The 17,407-nt window shown below is 44.4% G+C and overlaps 1 protein-coding gene across 2 annotated transcripts in view; it reads left to right on the top strand.

Moving 5' to 3' along the window:
* LOC137528865 (pikachurin-like) overlaps nucleotides 1–17,407 on the top strand; it is a 328,823-nt gene that overhangs the window by 171,757 nt on the left and 139,659 nt on the right. For both annotated transcript variants that reach the window (XM_068250585.1, XM_068250579.1), the window contains exon 6: nucleotides 5,338–5,473. In XM_068250585.1, the coding sequence (XP_068106686.1) occupies nucleotides 5,338–5,473 (136 nt within the window). The remainder of the gene's footprint in view (nucleotides 1–5,337; nucleotides 5,474–17,407) is intronic.

Below are 17,407 nucleotides of genomic sequence, written 5' to 3'. Positions count from 1 at the left end.
GATTTGCAACATTTTCACGGACCCCGGATACACTGAGGGGTAGTGAAAAGCAATGGTAAAACGGATCCCACTCTACACAGGCATCTTTGGACACAGAAACGGATCCGTTTTCTGTGTCCCAGCCTTGACTGTGGGTTGGAAGGGGCCGCTATGCTGGAGGGGGTAGTAGCCAGGACAGGGGCTGCAGCTCCCTCTCCAGCTAGTTTCAATAATTAAAATCAATTTAAAGCAATGTATAAAAGGCAAGCAGGGAACTTACTTTCTTGCGTTCCACCACTCGCTGCGTCACTTCCTGTAATGCTGCCCTCTGTACTTCATTGGGCGGCATTACAAGAAAGTTCCCCGCTCGCCGCTTGCCTTTTATACATTATACATTGTTTTAAATTGATTTTAATTAATGAAACTAGCTGGAGGGGGGAGCGAGGAAGGGGGGACCCAGGTGAGGGAGGGGGAGACCCCCCTCCCCTCTACGGTCCCCGTTGCCTCCCTTCCTGCCTGCTACCTCCTCCAGCATGGCAGCCCCACCACCCACGGCCAGGGCTGGGGACATTTCCACGGACTGGAAATGTAGGCTGTAATTACACGGCAGGCTCTCTTTTTTACTCTGAAAACAGAGGAAAAAAATTAACAAAAAACGGACCCGTTTGAAACGGATTTGATCCTGAATGGACAAGTGTAGACCTTGTAACGATTGTGGAATTCTCTCCGTGATCAGCGCACAAGACGTGCGCTGACACTGCAGAGATCCTCCACAAGCGTGTAATTTGAGGGAACCCAGCAAAAGGTGCAATGCACCTGTAGAGGGAAATTCCTGTCGGCAGGTGGAGCTGTGGAGTGCAGAGGAACAGCTCCTCTGCCCTACCACACGCGCCAGACAGGAATTGCACGAAGGGAAGAAACGCAGGGCAAGATAGCCCTGAATGAGATTGAGCAAAGGGACAGATTGTATGTGTGTGCACCAAACTAGTCGCCAACCCGCGACGGTGCATACACAACAGCAGATATGAAGTAGGAACGCAATCGCGAGAGAGGTGATTGCCAGAGGCGACACAAGGCTACAGCAAGGCAGAGCACGAGAGTAGCAAAGGCACAGCAAATCATACAATGAGAAGATACGGAAAATAACAAACGCTAGCTAAACGCAAACACCGCACTCATTCGCAACAGTGCATGCGTTTATGCGCGGTCTCCGCGTGATAAGCACAACAGAGACAAGCACTCCTAACTAACCACCGACAGACAAACATGAAACAGAGGACGCGAGCGCTTGCTTAACAGTTACCTCACCGAGCCTCCAGCAAGCGTTCATAGCAGACAAGACAGATACACGAAAACAGGAATAAGTGAGAGATAGGATCCACAGCACTAGCGCAAGAGGCTAGTGCGATCCAGGAAGACAGAACAGAAGGATCCACAGCACTAGCGCAAGGCGAGTGCGATCCAAGTACAGCAAGAGAGTAGCAGACCAGAAGGATCCACAGCACTAGCGCAAGGCGAGTGCGATCCTGGCAAGACAGATCAGATGAGATAGCTAGTAGCAACCGCTGCTCCAGCTATACTCTAAGAACAACAGATAAGAACGACTTCCTGTCGACCACCGCTGGGACAGGACAATCGCAACAGACAAACAAAACAGATATGCAATCCTAACTGCACTAGGGAAACTGCCTAGTGCAGTTCCAGGAATTACTCTAAGCTAATCTTCAAACAATGAGCAAGGCTGACACTCAGGAGTGTTCCACAGGACTAACTCTTATGACCAGCAAAGGACTCTTTGAAACATAGCTCTTTATACTGCCAGTCATCAAAGGAGGCAGGTAGGGGATTTGCATAACGAGTGTATGCAAATTCCTCAGCAGCAGAACAGACCAGAAACTTGTAATGGAAAGACAGGTCTCTCTTGCAGAGTCCTGCAGCCCACAGACTAGAGGAATGGTCAAACAGATGTCTGCCAGTGCATCCAGCTGAGCGGATCATTACAGACCTAGCCTAAATGTTGTCGTATTGATCACTTCCTCCTTGCCAGCTTTCTGTGTGTCACACTTTGCCAATTTCGGCTTGACCTTTTTTGTACATAAAAACTAAGAGGAACGTTAAATCAAGTTACTCTTCACTGGATCAGAGCTGTCAGACAGACATCTTCTGTATACAGAGATTTGCTAAAAATGGTTAGTGCGCCAGGGTCTCTGTGTACTGACTTAGTGTCAATGTCAGATTGCTGGATGGTAGTGTGCTCCAAAGGAGGGTGAATAAACATGCAAGGGTCTTTGCTGATCAGCTTTCTGTGCCCAGCAGGAGGTTTGGAAGTATTAGAACTATGAGAGTCTGTGTGCCTAGAAGGCGTTTGGGACAAGTCAGGTCGTTTCAGCACCCCTTCGGCACTGTGCTGCACCTGATTTGGTTGCCGGCATAGACCGTAATGTTAATTACGGCTATAACAGTGCATACAAAATTACAATAAGAGCACTGTGGCACTGTGCGGGCTAAAGAAAAAATTAGGTAATCATTAGGGGAATGTATTTGATATATTCCCCGAGATTACCTAGCACATGTAGAGTTGTCTTTCTGCTGTTCCATCAGCACAATGCCAACCAAATGCTGCCAGCTACCACCTATTACTATAATTTGCTATTGGTGGTTTCTGGGGTACATATTGTGGCGCTGCTGCATCAGTTGGGTGCCGGGTGGTAAATATTGACCGATATTTTACCACATACTACCCGGCACCTATTCTAACCTTAACCCTCCGCTCCACGTACCTAACCCTAACCCCTCACCTGATTCCTAACCCTAATCCTAACCCTAACACCCCTTGTAGGTACCTATCCGTGTATATGGCATCGCTCCGCTTTGTCACTTAGGTGCAGGGTGACGCTGCTGAAATACAGGGTGGTGTTAATTACTATTCCCCCTTTAGCTGTAGCAACTATGAGGGAGAAGTAATTTGTGGTCTGGCTATTTTCTGCACCCGAATTACACTGCTGCGTGGCCATAGACATAACACTGTGTCTATGGGGGCGCCCAGGTCAGCGTGGGGAAGTGCACCCACTGTGATGACCTACCTTGACCTAACCCCCCACCTAATGCCTACTCCTAACACCCAGAGTAGGTACCTCATGCCTATCCCTAAACTCTGCAGTAAGTGTCTAAAAAGAAGACCACCACACCTAATGCCTAACCCCTCGAACCCTCGTAGTTGTCTAACCTTAACCCCCCCCCCCAAGTAAGAGCCTAACACTAAGCAATAATCGGTCTCCCAAATGATCAGTTACTAGCAGCATCTGGCGCCCAATGACCGCCTGGGTGCTCGATTACCGAAAATTAACACAGGTGCCTATTAGAAACTTGCCGACCGCGGCACCCAGTTGTCCTGATCTGTGTTTCCTGGCTGTTCACTCCAGGTTAAAAAAGGCCATGGAAATGACTGTGTAACTGAGCCCCAAGTATCATGCTGTGCTTATACCAGTGTTCTTGTTTCTTCTGATCGAACCCTACAGTGATGGGCTGGTCCGCACTAATGCTGCTACACTACACTTTAAAAGTAACATTTACAACCAAATTTTAAATTACTTGGTGTTGGAGGAGGACATTAATGTATCGTCTTCCTGTGTCATCCGCCTGCACGTTTTAAAAATGATCTAGATTTTCCAATAATGAAAATCCGGCTCATATATTTTATACCAGTCATAAAAAAGTGATGTATTCGTGTATTCTTTTCTTTTTTGTCCAAGTTTATTTGCCGTGTGCTGCGGGCAACCTGCACAGGTCTCATGACCCTCTATGGAATTTTTCCTGAAATATTATGTTTTTTTAGCATCTAATGAGGAAAAATGTCAAAAATAGATGATAAAAATGATAGCAAAATTAAGGTAATCAGAAAAACATATAAAAAGTTAGAGCTGGGATCCATTTGCAGCATTTTTGCCTGCGTTTTGGCCAGTGTTTGTGCTTTGAAAAAAGCTCTCTCATTCACTTCTATGAGAATCACGGCAGAATCGTCACGAATGATCTTGCCGCAATTTTGAAATACCGCATTACTGCAACTCATTAATTTTACCCCAATCACAAAACTTGGAAGCATTGGATCAATCAGTGAATGAGTCAACTTAAAAGTATTTGGCCAATCAGACAATGCGATAAATTACCAAAAAAAAGACTCCTTAAAAATCAGAAATCTGCAGAATCGGTATTCGGCATTGGCCAAAATCGGAATTTTCGCAGGATTGGAAATCAGAATTTCCAACCGTTCCTTGCAAAAACGCTGCAGGTGGGTCCCAGGCTTTAGAAACAGTCCAGGTCCTGATACAATACAATAAACTTTTCTTCTCGGTGTATTCAAAGGAAATCTTACTTTCTAATTACTTCGTATTCTATTTTGGCCTTAGTTGAGCTTTCACTTTGGGACAATTTCTTTTTAGTATTTGCTTGCTTGGAGCTGATAAGGGAATTTATGGATAAGGTGAGAAAACATCTCAAGTGAGAACTTTCAGGGTAAGTACAGGTAGTCACCGGTTAACGAACGAGATAGGGACTGTAGATTTGTTCTTAACTTGAATCCGTTCTTAAGTTGAGACGTTTGAAACCGCTTCTTTAAACTTCCCCCACGGAAATGACATCATCACAACGGGATCGGGCCATTTGTATTGGCGGGTCGTTCGTAAGTCGGGCGTCTGTAAACCGGGGACTACCTGTACACACATCCAATTTTGATTGATTAGTCAACTTAACCACATCCATGGATTATAAGAGTTTACCTACACAATCTTCATAATATTCAATTGACTCTCATACTACACAGAAGTGGTAAAATTGGCCAAGCAGAATTGAATGTGTGTACGCTGGCCAATGAGCATCGTTTTTTTGCATCAGGGACCATGGACTTCCTGTGTTGCAGGACTCCATATTGTTTACATTTTCTGCCATGTGTGCTACTTCCATAGTTACTACCTTGTCTTGTATTGAGCATTTCCTGTCATATGAGCAGATACTGTAGTAAATGATAACCACATAATTGTGTCATGGGGGGGCTTTTTTCTATGGCCACGGTGAAATCTCAGTAATCAGCAGCTTATACATTTGGCTTATGTAGTTGCTGCTTTGCCATTGATTTTTGTGCTTGTGTGACAGTAATACTTCACAAACGAGCTGAGACTGATGAAGATGAATGTAATAAATCAATGAGGTAATCAGTTACAAATCGAATCAGTGATTTGTCTCTGGAGATTACACGAGGCTGGGTTAATGGTTATTCTCTTTCTCACACAATTTGTACATTTCGGAATACGTTTGTCTGCTCCCTGCTCGTCTTTACAGTCTGTTCTGCTCTGTTTTCCTCAGATAAGTGCCAAGTGCCTGATTCTCCATCCCAGCCCCAAGTGGTGGTCGTGTCGGATGTGGAGGTCGCCATCTCCTGGAAGCCTGGTGCCACTGAGGGCAGCTCGCCCATTCAGTACTACACTGTGTCATATATAAGGTCAGTACGGGTGGGTCACGTAAGTTTAGGTGCTAAATGCACCAAGTAAATTTGGGCGTCACCATAGGCACCCATGTAAAATGCCGTTGATATTAACTTAACGGTAAATGTGAGCACAGGAGTCACCCAATATATTAGCTGGTGCCGGTACAGTTTGGCATAGATAGTAGAGGGTTCAGGTGAGGGTTAGGGAGAGTTAGGATACAGTGAGCAATAATAAAATGACCAATATTCTATTATAGGTGATAAAAGAGTATTGGTAAAATCACCAATATTTTGATACCGTTCTTCACGCCCATTTTTCCTTGCGCCACTTTTAAATGTACGCGTACTGGTAGCAATTTTGCATTCCTTGTAATTTTACCGGACTTGTGATAGGAATAGTATTTATAAGCAAAAGATATTGGTGGGCACTGTGTGCCATGTTTGCTGGGAATGCGCACATGATATACATTGTTACATCCCTCAAGATTCCAATTGACCCTTCTGTGATGCTACTAGGGAATAAGCCCTCGAGTCTAACCCACATACCCTTTCCCCCTTTAAAATGAACTTATTACATTTATTAATTGGTCAAATGATATGGATGACAAGATGATGATGATGATGACAGATTACTGCAGTCTCAGGAGGTGTCATATTCTGCCAATGCTGTCACAGGTAGTCCCATGTGGCCACTCTTTCTGTCTATACAGACACAACCGGTCACAGTGTGTATTAGTGCAATCACAGGTGGTGTCAGTTCCTGTCAGTACAGTCACTGCTGGTCCCAGATTCTATCAGTGAAACTACTGCTGGTCCCAGTTCCTGTCAGTGCAGTCACTTGTGGTCCAGGGTTCCTGTCAGTGCAATCACTGCTGGTCCCAGTTCCTGTCAGTGCAGTCACTTCTGGTCCCAGTTCCTGTCAGTGCAATCACTGCTGGTCCCAGTTCCTGTCAGTGCAGTCACTTCTGGCCCCAGTTCCTGTCAGTGCAGTCACTGCTGGTCCCAGTGTCTGTCAGTGCAATCACTACTGGTCCCAGTTCCTGTCAGTGCAGTCACTTCTGGCCCCAGTTCCTGTCAGTGCAGTCACTGCTGGTCCCAGTGTCTGTCAGTGCAGTCACTACTGGTCCCAGTTCCTGTCAGTGCAGTCACTTCTGGCCCCAGTTCCTGTCAGTGCAGTCACTGCTGGTCCCAGTGTCTGTCAGTGCAATCACTGCTGGTCCCAGTTCCTGTCAGTGCAGTCATTTCTGGCCCCAGTTCCTGTCAGTGCAGTCACTGCTGGTCCCAGTGTCTGTCAGTACAGTCACTACTGGTCCCAGTTCCTGTCAGTGCAGTCACTGCTAGTGCCAGTTTTTAATCAGTGCAGTTGCAGCTGGTCTCGGATGTCGTCAGTAGCGACAGTGTTGGGTCTGACAATAATTAGTAAGGCCTGTAAAGCTTGTGTAAGCGATAGGGATACATCACGGGGTGCAAAACAGTACTAGGGGCACTAGTACATACTTCATTGGCTGCCTCTGGCTTGACTCTGGGATGTGCTCCTCCCTGAAATAATCTCCCCAATTCTCCTAAAGGGCCACATGGCTGTGTTGCCCCTAAAGATAAATGGTCTCAGTCTACTCTGTGCCACTGAGGGGACTTTTTAAAATTCTTTTCAAGTTTGCAGAATTTTAAAGAATTCTCTGTAATTTCACAAAAAGGAGAATTATTTTTCTGATATTGAATAAAGGACATGATGCAGATTATAGGAACTGATGCAATAAGACGCCTGTGCTTAACATTGTCATTGTACCATCTCCACCTACTTACTGCTTTATATAGCATATGCATTTTCTCATAAAATCTTTATTCTTTGTGCCTCATTATTTTTAATAAAAGTCATGGCAGTAAAGGTACCACAGGCATTCCATTATTATTTCCTGTTGTAAATCTCTCTGGAATGGCAAATGATGTCTCTGAGCTCATGAGACGTTCCGGAGCCACTGTAGACTGGTGACCATTTTCTCCTCATTCAAACCTAGAAATATTTATTCTGCGGTACCCATGCTTGTAAATGCTTATGGGGCAAACTTAATAAATTAAAACTGAAGTGAAGTGCAACCCCTTTGAAATAAAGTGGCGTAGCTACAGACCTCAGGGCCCTGATGCAGAATATGAGTGTGTTCAGGAGGTTTGCCAGATCTCTCATTAGACAGACAGAAAAGTGGGTGGGCTGTTTTCCTTCGCAGGATGCAGAGGAGGAAGCCCAGAGGATGAGCAAGCTTCTAAGTGAATTCCACTGTGAGCTGTGTGTATTTTGAGTTGGGAGGACTTGTGATTTTTACACAGATGACATTAGTTGGGGACAAAAGCAATACGGATAACTGTATGGGCTATAGTGATTTGGAAAACAAGTTTTCACTGTATATTATGCCAGACTGTAACTCCACTTTAAAGGTTGGCACATACGATGGAATTTTTCCCGTCAGAACAATTGGTCAATCAATAAAATCCAGCATGTCTGACCTGCTCCCTATTGAGAAAGGGATCAATTTTCAGATCAGTACTGCCCAAAATCGATCCCGTGCTCAGTTAAGAGAAGAGCAGACATGCCAGAAATTATCAGTCGACCCGTTGATCTGCATGTGCATCTAGTGTACCAGCCTGAAAGATTATTAAATTCCACACCATTAACTTCTAAATCTGAATCTCTCCCTATTTTCCTCTAGGCTATTGGTGTGCCAGTTTATTTTTAAATGTAATAGATGAGAATCCCACTATGGGCTCAACTACTCTCTTCTCCTTCCACATCTGTCCCATTATTGGTGCAGACTAACCAGCAAGCTCATGGTGACCCAGAACTCATTGGAGTGTGTAATGGACTACAATGGTCCTAAAAGCCCCCTTACTAAGATGTTACGAAAAACAAAAGTTTGCTTTCTTAAAACAGAAAGATTTTGCGATAATTCAGGTTGGAGTGATCTTGAGATGTCTCCCAGTGCATCACTGCTGAATATATGCAAATTAACCATTGTTACCCTTAACCAGACCTCATTGGAGTGTGTAAGTGGCTACAATGGTCCTAAAAGCCCCCTTACTAAAATGCTAAGAAAAACAAAAGTTTGCTTTCTTAGAACAGAAAGAATTTGCGATAATTCAGGTTGGAGTGAGCTTGAGATGTCTCCCAGTGCATCACTGCCGAATATATGCAAATTAAATTAATTTGCATATATTCAGCAGTGATGCACTGGGAGAAATCTCAAGCTCACTCCAACCTGAATTATCGTAAATTATTGGTGCAAAGGCCAAGAAATGACATCACCAGGGGGCGTGTCAGAAGTGTGATTGATGAAAGGGGCATGACCACCACAGAAGGGGGCGTGTCATTGGTGGGATGGGTGGGAGGGGCAGGACGACCACTGAAGAGGCGTGTAAGGGGTGGGATGGATGGGAGGGTCAGGACCACCACAAAAGGGGGCCTGTCAGTGGTGGGATGGATGGGAGGGAAAGGATTACCACTGAAGAGACTTGTAAGGGGTGGAATGTATGGGAGGGACAGGACCACCATAAAAAAGGCGTGTAAGGGGTGGAATGGATGGGAGGGGCAGGACCACCACAAAAGGGGCGTGTAAGGGGTGGAATGGATGGGAGGGGGTGTGACTCATTCATGCTGGTAGCCTGGCCAGCTGAGATGACAGCATTAAATGCTTTGTCACCAAAACCTCCACAGATTTTCATTATGCCAGAAACATAAAACACATGGGCCTCAATTCTCTAAGCTTTATCAAGCACTTTATTGAACGTTTTTGTTTTTTTTATCGAACGTTTACTTCATGAGTAAAATGTAATTTTGAATTCACTAAGGTGTTATATACTTAAATATTTTATCGATAAAACGTTCAATAAATCTATAACACCTTAGTGAATTTAAAATTAGATTTTACCCAGGAGGTAAATTATCAAACGTTCGATAAAGTGTTTGATAAAGCTTAGTGAAATGAGGCCATTGTGAGTACTTTGTAGCAGGAACAGATTTTAACGCTGTCACACACGGTATCTGTGGTCATTAACATTTTGATGGAATCTGCTTCAATTTTACTCTTTTTTGTGAAAATGATTGACAGCGTTTGAATGATGGAGAGTGGCAAAGTGGCTGGTAAACAGAATCAAGAGGGCCGGAAGATGAACGTCACATCGGCAGCGGGGCGGGTGACGGAATGGCGGCTTTGTGCTGCGTCAGCGGTATAGCACTCTGCACAGGGGTGCTACTGAGAGTCTCTGTTTACTTTTCTGCTAGAAATAGGATTAGAGTTTCTTCCTCAGTGAATAGCGATGAGTAAAAAATTGATCTGTTTTGCCCGAAGTTTTTACACTCCTCAGTCTTTAAAGTGAACCCAAGGTGAGAGTGATATGGAGGCTGCCATCTTTATTTCCTTTCAAAATATGCTAGTTGCCTACCAGCCCTGCTGATTTATTTGGCAGCAGTAGTGTCTGAATTACACACCTGAAACAAGCATGAGGATAACCCTGTCAGTTCTGAGAATGCTGTCAGAAATTTGGGATCTGCATATGCTTGTTCGGGGTCTATGGCTAAAGAGTATTAGAGGTAGAGAATCAGCAGGACAGCCAGGAAACTGGTATTGCTTAAAGAGACACTGAAGCGAAAAAAAAATGATATAATTAATTGGCTGTGTAGTACGGAGAATTACTAGAACATTAGTAGCAAAGAAAATATTATCATATTTTTATTTTCAGCTATATAGTGTTTTTTATAACATTGCATCATTCTCTAATATTTGCAGTTTACACACTACTCAGCATTCTGAATGATTTTACAGAGCAGGCCAGTGAACTATTGAACTTTCCTCTGGAGAGAAAAAGAAAATACAGTGACTGACAGTTGAGATAATAAGCTTCAGAAGACAGAGCTCTCTGCGACCTTGAAAGTCGTGGAGCGCAGTGGCTCTTTTGCATAGATACCAACTGGAGTTTCTTAACTCTTCCTGTACTGGAAACAATATTAGACTCATGTCTCTGTGCCTAATGTTTTATTTCTTAGCTGTACTACACATACAAATCATTATATCATAATTTTTTTTCCGCTTCAGTGTCTCTTTAAAAGTAAATAAATATGGCAGCCTCCGTATCCCTGTCACCTCGGGTTCACTATTTAACCGTTGCAGAATGAATTAAGGTACATGGCAGAAGCCAACATTTCCAATCTCCATCTTTCTTCTTCCCCTCTCCTGCTACATCAGGTAAATGGCACACATGTTATGAATGTCCTTAGCTAATCCAGTGAATGTTGCAAACCGGTATTGCAGACTCTGGACTGATGCACACCAGAGCGGTGCTGGAGCGTTTTTTAAAACGCCTGCAGGGGGAAAACCGCTTGGCTAATGAAAGTGAATGGGATGGTGCACACCAGAGCGGCTCGTTTTTTCCACAAACGCAAACTCAGGGGCTGCAGCATTTTTTAGATTTCTGAGGTGTTTCTACCTCAATGTTAAAGTATAGGAAAGTGGAAAACCGCTCTGAAAAACGCTAGATCAGAGCTGATTTCCAGTCGTTTTTGTTACAGAAGCTGTTCAATAACAGTTTTTACTGTAACAATATATGAAATCTGCTACACAAAAACGCTCCAAAAAACACTAGGCATGTTTAGAAAACCTCTCTGAACAGGCCTAGAATCGCTCTGAAATCTGCTTCAAGAACCTCTAGCGTTTTGCAGATCTAGAGGTTTTTGGTGTGCACTGGGCCACAAAGAGGCAAAACGCAAGGAACTGCATGCTACGGTAGGAATTGTAAAAATCTGTGCCTGCCATTGCGTTTTAGTATTTGTAGTGGTTACTCCCCAAACAATTCACTCCTTCTGAAAAAGATCATTGATAACAATTCTTGAAATCGTTGCATGTGGGAGAGCCATACATCTGGGCTACTCTGTAAACAGGAAAGACATCCTATAATATGAAGTAGATTGCAATCGCTGGCTTCCTGAGATAGCATGCAACAAAATGGAATTTCTAATGTAAATCACATAAACATTTTCATCCCTTCCTGTAACATTTATGAGTTTCTGCGATGTTAGCATGCAATATTTGTTTTGCTGTGACCCTGACCTGACACAGAAGGGTAATGACATGGCCTCCCGCTATCTGTGCAAGGGGCAGGAATTAAAATCCAATATGTAATTATATGGGCTGATCATTGTCCTTATGGTGTGGATATTCCATATTACATGCCTCATTTGTGCTATTGGACTTTCTGTGAAATGTGTTGCATATTGCTGTACCTATCTAGAATGAAAGGCTCTTTTGATGCTGAGTGTTTAGGGAGAGTGGTCACACGCAGGTCAATATTTCTGACAGATTCAATCAGTCTGGTCACATGTGCCAGTGATCTGTTGACCTCCAGAATTATACTTTTTTTTACTACCGGGGTACTGGGTTTGCAATGCTTACTTCCTGTACTACAGTGGCTTGCAAAAGTATCCGGCCCCCTTGAAGTTTTCCACATTTTGTCACATTACTGCCACAAACATAAATCAATTTTATTGGAATTCCACGTGAAAGACCAATACAAAGTGGTGTACACGTGAGAAGTGGAACGAAAGTCATACATGATTCCAAACATTTTTTACAAATCAATAACAAGAAAGGTTAGATAAACTGGGTTTATTTAGTCTAGAGAAAAGACGCCTTAGAGGAGATCTAATTAACATGTATAAATACATCAGAGGGCAATATAATAGCTTGGCGGATGAGCTTTTTGTCCCTAGGCCTTCTCAAAGGACTAGAGGACATGAGCTGCGCATGGAGGAAAAACGTTTTAGCCATTTATTTAGGAAAGGGTTCTTTACAGTAAGAGTGATTAAGATGTGGAATGCATTGCCACAGGAAGTCGTTATGGCAAACTCTATACCTGCATTTAAAGGGGGCTTAGATGCTTTCCTTGCGTTGAAAGACATCCATGGCTACAATTACTAGGTTATGCCTAATGATGTTGATTCAGAGATTTTATCTGATTGCCATCTGGAGTCGGGAAGGAATTTTTCCCTTTTGGGGCTAATTGGACCATGCCTTGTGGGGGGTTTTTCGCCTTCCTCTGGATCAACAGGGGTATGTGGGGGACGGGCTGGAGTAGTACTTTGTACTGGTTGAACTCGATGGACGTATGTCTTTTTTCAACCAAAATAACTATGTAACTATGTAACAGCGAAGTGGGGTGTGCATAATTATTCAGCCCCCCCCCCCCAATATTTTGTAGAACCACCTTTTGCTGCAATTACAACTGCCAGTCTTTTAGGGTATGTCTCTACCAGCTTTGCACATCTAGAGACTGAAATCCTTGCCCATTCTTCTTTGCAAAAATGCTCCAGCTCAGTCAGAATAGATGGAAAGCGTTTGTGAACAGCAGTTTTCAGATCTTGCCACAGATTCTCGATTGGATTTAGATCTGGACTTTGACTGGGCCATTCTTACACATGGATATGTTTTGTTTTAAACCATTCCATTGTTACCCTGGCTTTATGTTTAGGGTCATTGTCCTGCTGGAAGGTGAACCTCCACCCCAGTCTCAAGTCTTTTGCAGACTCCAAGAGGTTTTCTTCCAAGATTGCCCGTATTTGGCTCCATCCATCTTCACATCAACTCTGACCAGCTTCCCTGTCCCTACTAAAGAGAAGCACCCCCAGAGCATGATGCTGCCACCACCATATTTTACAGTGGAGATGGTGTGTTCTGAGCGATGTGCAGTGTTAGTTTTCTGCCACACATAGCGTTTTGCATTTTGGCCAAAAAGTTTTATTTTGGTCTCATCTGACCAGAGCACCTTCTTCCACATTTGCTGTGCCCTTCACATGGCTTGTGGCAAACTGCAAATGGGACTTCTTATGCTTTTCTGTTGACAATGGCTTTCTTCTTGCCACTCTTCCATAAAGGCCAACTTTGTGCTGTGCACGACTAATGCTGGGTACACACTATGAGATTTTCTGGTCGATTTACTGTCAGATCGATTATTTCCAACATGTCCGATTTGCTTTTCGATCGATTTCCGAGCATTTTCCGATCGATTTCTGTGCACTTCAATAGGAAATCGATCGGAAAATGCTCGGAAAACGATCGGAAAGCAAATCGAACATGTTGGAAATAATCGATCTGACAGTAAATCGACCAGAAAATCTCATAGTGTGTACCCAGCATTATAGTTGTCCTATGGACAGATTTCCCCACCTGAGCTGTATATCTCTGCAGCTCGTCCAGAGTCACCATGGGCCTCTTGACTGCATTTTTGATCAGCGCTCTCCTTGTTCTGCCTGTGAGTTTAGGTGGACGGCCTTGTCTTGGTAGGTTTACAGTTGTGCCATACTCCTTCCATTTCTGAATGATCGCTTGAACAGTGCTCCATGGGCCGTTCAAGGCTTTGGAAATCTTTTTGTAGCCTAAGCCTGCTTTACATTTCTCAATAACTTTATCCCTGACCTGTCTGGTGTGTTCTTTGGACTTCATGGTGTTGATGCTCCCAATATTCTCTTAGACAACTTCTGAGGCCGTCACAGAGCAGCTGTATTTGTACTGACATTAGATTACACACAGGCACACTCTATTTAGTCATTAGCACTCATCCGGCAATGTCTATGGGCAACTGACTGCACTCAGACCAAAGGGGGCTGAATAATTACGCACACCCCACTTTGCAGTTATTGATTTGTAAAAAAATGTTTGGAATTGTGTATGATTTTCGTTCCACTTCTCACGTGTACACCACTTTGTATTGGTCTTTCATGTGGAATTCCACTAAAATTGATGCATGTTTGTGGCAGTATTGTGACAAAAAGTGGAAAACTTCAAGGGGGCCGAATACTTTTGCAAGCCACTGTATGTCAGATTCTGGTAGGCTGAACAGTAGTGTGTCCAAACTCCTCCCATCCTCACCCTCATGAGGTAGTCAGGGAAGAGGTGGGAGGGAGCACCAGCTAGTCCTTTCCTGTAGACACAGAGCAGGCCCAGCCACCACTTCTCTGTGCACCACTCTTCTCGTGTGAACGTAGAGCTGGCCCCACCCACTCCTTTTGTGTGGTATCTACTCTTTTTCTTGTAAATGTAGAGTTGGCCTCACCCACCCCTTCCCTGGTGCTCCACTCTTTTCCTGCGAATGTAGAGCTGATCCCGCCCACCCCTTCCTTGAGCTCTACCCTTGTCCTGTGAATGTAGAGCTTTCCCCACCAACTCCTTTTGTGTGTTTTACTTTTTTCCTGTGAATGTAGCACTTGCCCCACCCACTCCTTTCATTGCCCGCCCACTCCTTTCATGTGCTCTACTCTATTCCAGTGAATGTAGAGCTGGCCCTGCCCACCTCTTCTCTGTGCTTTACTTTTTTTCCCCTGTAAACAAAGAGCTGGTCCCACCCACAACATCCCTAGGCTCTACACTTTTCTTGTGAATCTAGAGCTGACCCAACCCTTTCCCTGAGCTCAACCTTTGATTTTGTGGATGTAGAGCTTGTTCCACCTACCCCTTCCCTTTGCTCTACTCTTTTCCTGTGAATGTAAAGCTGGCCCCACCCACTCCTCCTTCTCCACTGGGAAAGGGAGTGGGCAGGTCAGGTGATGTCTATGTGCAGAGGAAGAGAAACTCCTACTCTGCAGGCAGTGAGATTCTAATACTTCCTGCTTGCAAGCAAATGCTATGCAGCAAGAAGTTAAACCAATACAAATTGGCAGGAAGCACATTTGATTGGATGAGTTCCAATCTGCATACAGTTTACATTCAAACTGGAAATATTAGCATCTCATTAGCCATCTCTAATACAGCAAGTAACAGAGGAGGTAAACCGGACTGTCTTGTCTTCCCATTTGAATGATTACGGGTGTGGCTTGCACTTTGACGTATTCTGATGGATGTTGTTCACAGTGCTTAAAGGACATGAATCAATTAAACCGACTTTTAAAAAAAATATACTGTATGTTAGAGCACACATTACCACAAGTACTAGGAGCAATTTCTTTCCTCACACAGCTCTGCCTCTCTGCTGTAAAATCATCCCCATGCCTCCAGAAACAAAAGGTGCCTGTGAAGGGCTAGACCATGTTCCTGCAGAGGGGTATTGCTGTTAACTCCTCAGTGTATAGTTTAGTAATCACCTAGCTGAAAGAATCTTATTCAGATCAGGGCCGGATTTGTACTTTCCAGCGCCCTAGGCCGGCTGTCACCAACCGCACCCCCCCCCCCCCATTCTGTCCAACTCTGACTAGTTTGAACGGGCCCCCCTCTGTTTTGCTGCTTTGCCCCGTTCAACAAAGAAGCAGTGCATGCTCTGTCCACTCCATGTAATTTTGCGCTCCAGCCTGGATGCACAGCAGCCGATAGTGTTCTGGGCTTGCATACTTCAGAAATGATGCTCATGTATGAGCAGCACTTGGCAAGTACGCATCCCATAACACTCCCAGCCTCGGCTGCTGTGCACATCCGTACAGGAGTGCAAAATTACAAGAAGCCCCAGTGGACAGCGCTGCTTCTTTGTCCTCTGTGCTACTTGCTGCCGTCAGAGCCACAAATAGGGGACATTGTAGCGTAATGGAGAAAAGCCCATCCAAACCAGAGAACAGGTAAGTATCAGGATCCGACACTACACACACTGGCATAGATGTAGAGTAATGCTAGGTACACATGATGCAATTTTCTGACAGATTTACTGTCAGGTTGATTATTTCCATCATGTCTGATCTAATTTAAATTTTTCGATCAATTTGCTGTTCACTTCTATGAAAAATCATTCAGAAAATTGATTGGAAAGCAGATTGGACATGTTGGAAATAGTCGATCTGACAGTAAAGCTGAAAATTGCATTGTGGGTACCCAGCATAAGCTCAGGTGTACTTTACACAGTGACAATTTAGCACTTAAAGAGACTCTGAAGCGAGAATAAATCTCGCTTCAGAGCTCATAGTTAGCAGGGGCATGTGTGCCCCTGCTAAAACGCCTCTATCCCGCGGCTAAACGGGGGTCCCTCCCTTCACCCCCAACCCCCCCCCCCCCCTGCAAAATCAACGACCAACTTGGACGTAAATTTTGCTCTTCCTGGAGGCAGGGCTAACTGCTGCAGCCCTGCCTCTCAGCGTGTCTATCAGACGCGCATCGCCACCTCTCCCAGTGAAGGAAGACTGAGAGGGGCGGGGGAGAGGCGGAGGTACACGTCTGACAGACGCGCGTGGGGCAGGGCTGCGGCGGTTAGCCCTGCCCCAATGCGGAAGCGCTCCCCCGCTGCACAGAGGGGATTTGGGGGATCAGGGACCCCCGTTAAGCCGCGGGATAGCGGCGTTTTAGCAGGGGCACACATGCCCCTGCTATCTATGAGGTCTGAAGCGAGATTTATTCTCGCTTCAGACTCTCTTTAAGACAGATCTTAAAATCAGTCAGCAGGAAGTTTTGTAACAGAATAACACTTTTTATTGGCTAACCAAAAGAAAAACAGTGAGCCTTTGGTTAATGAGCCTTCACACTTTGTTACTGTATACAAGATGTTAGGGCACACAGCTATATATACAGTCCGCAGGAGATGCGTTGATTGTTTTGTAAATATAAATAAATGTAACACAGTTGTCATTTTGTTTCAAAACATCCTGCTTTCACTGATGGTCAACACAGTACTTTGCTGGCAAAAAAAGCCAGGAAAGAGTTAAACTGTACCACAAAGAATGTTGTTGTCATTCTCTAGGGAAAAAAAGCCATAAATTTAACAGATCTGAGGTCTTTAACAGCACTGACCTACTAGTAATAAACTAACATCAGTCAGGGAGAAGGGAGAGCTGCTAATTCCTGCCCGTGAATGCGAGCTGCATGAAAAAAACTAATCGGAACTCAAGAGTTCTGCTACTTGAGCCCATATATTTTTCTTCTCACATCAGATTGTTTGTCCCCTCTCATCATACAGGTGACAGCAGATGCTGACTGCCATAACACACACTTTGCACAAGTA

The sequence above is a fragment of the Hyperolius riggenbachi genome, chromosome 1, assembly GCF_040937935.1.
Source record: "Hyperolius riggenbachi isolate aHypRig1 chromosome 1, aHypRig1.pri, whole genome shotgun sequence".
Classification (NCBI taxonomy): domain Eukaryota; kingdom Metazoa; phylum Chordata; class Amphibia; order Anura; family Hyperoliidae; genus Hyperolius; species Hyperolius riggenbachi.
This window is presented reverse-complemented; position numbering and strand designations above follow the sequence as displayed.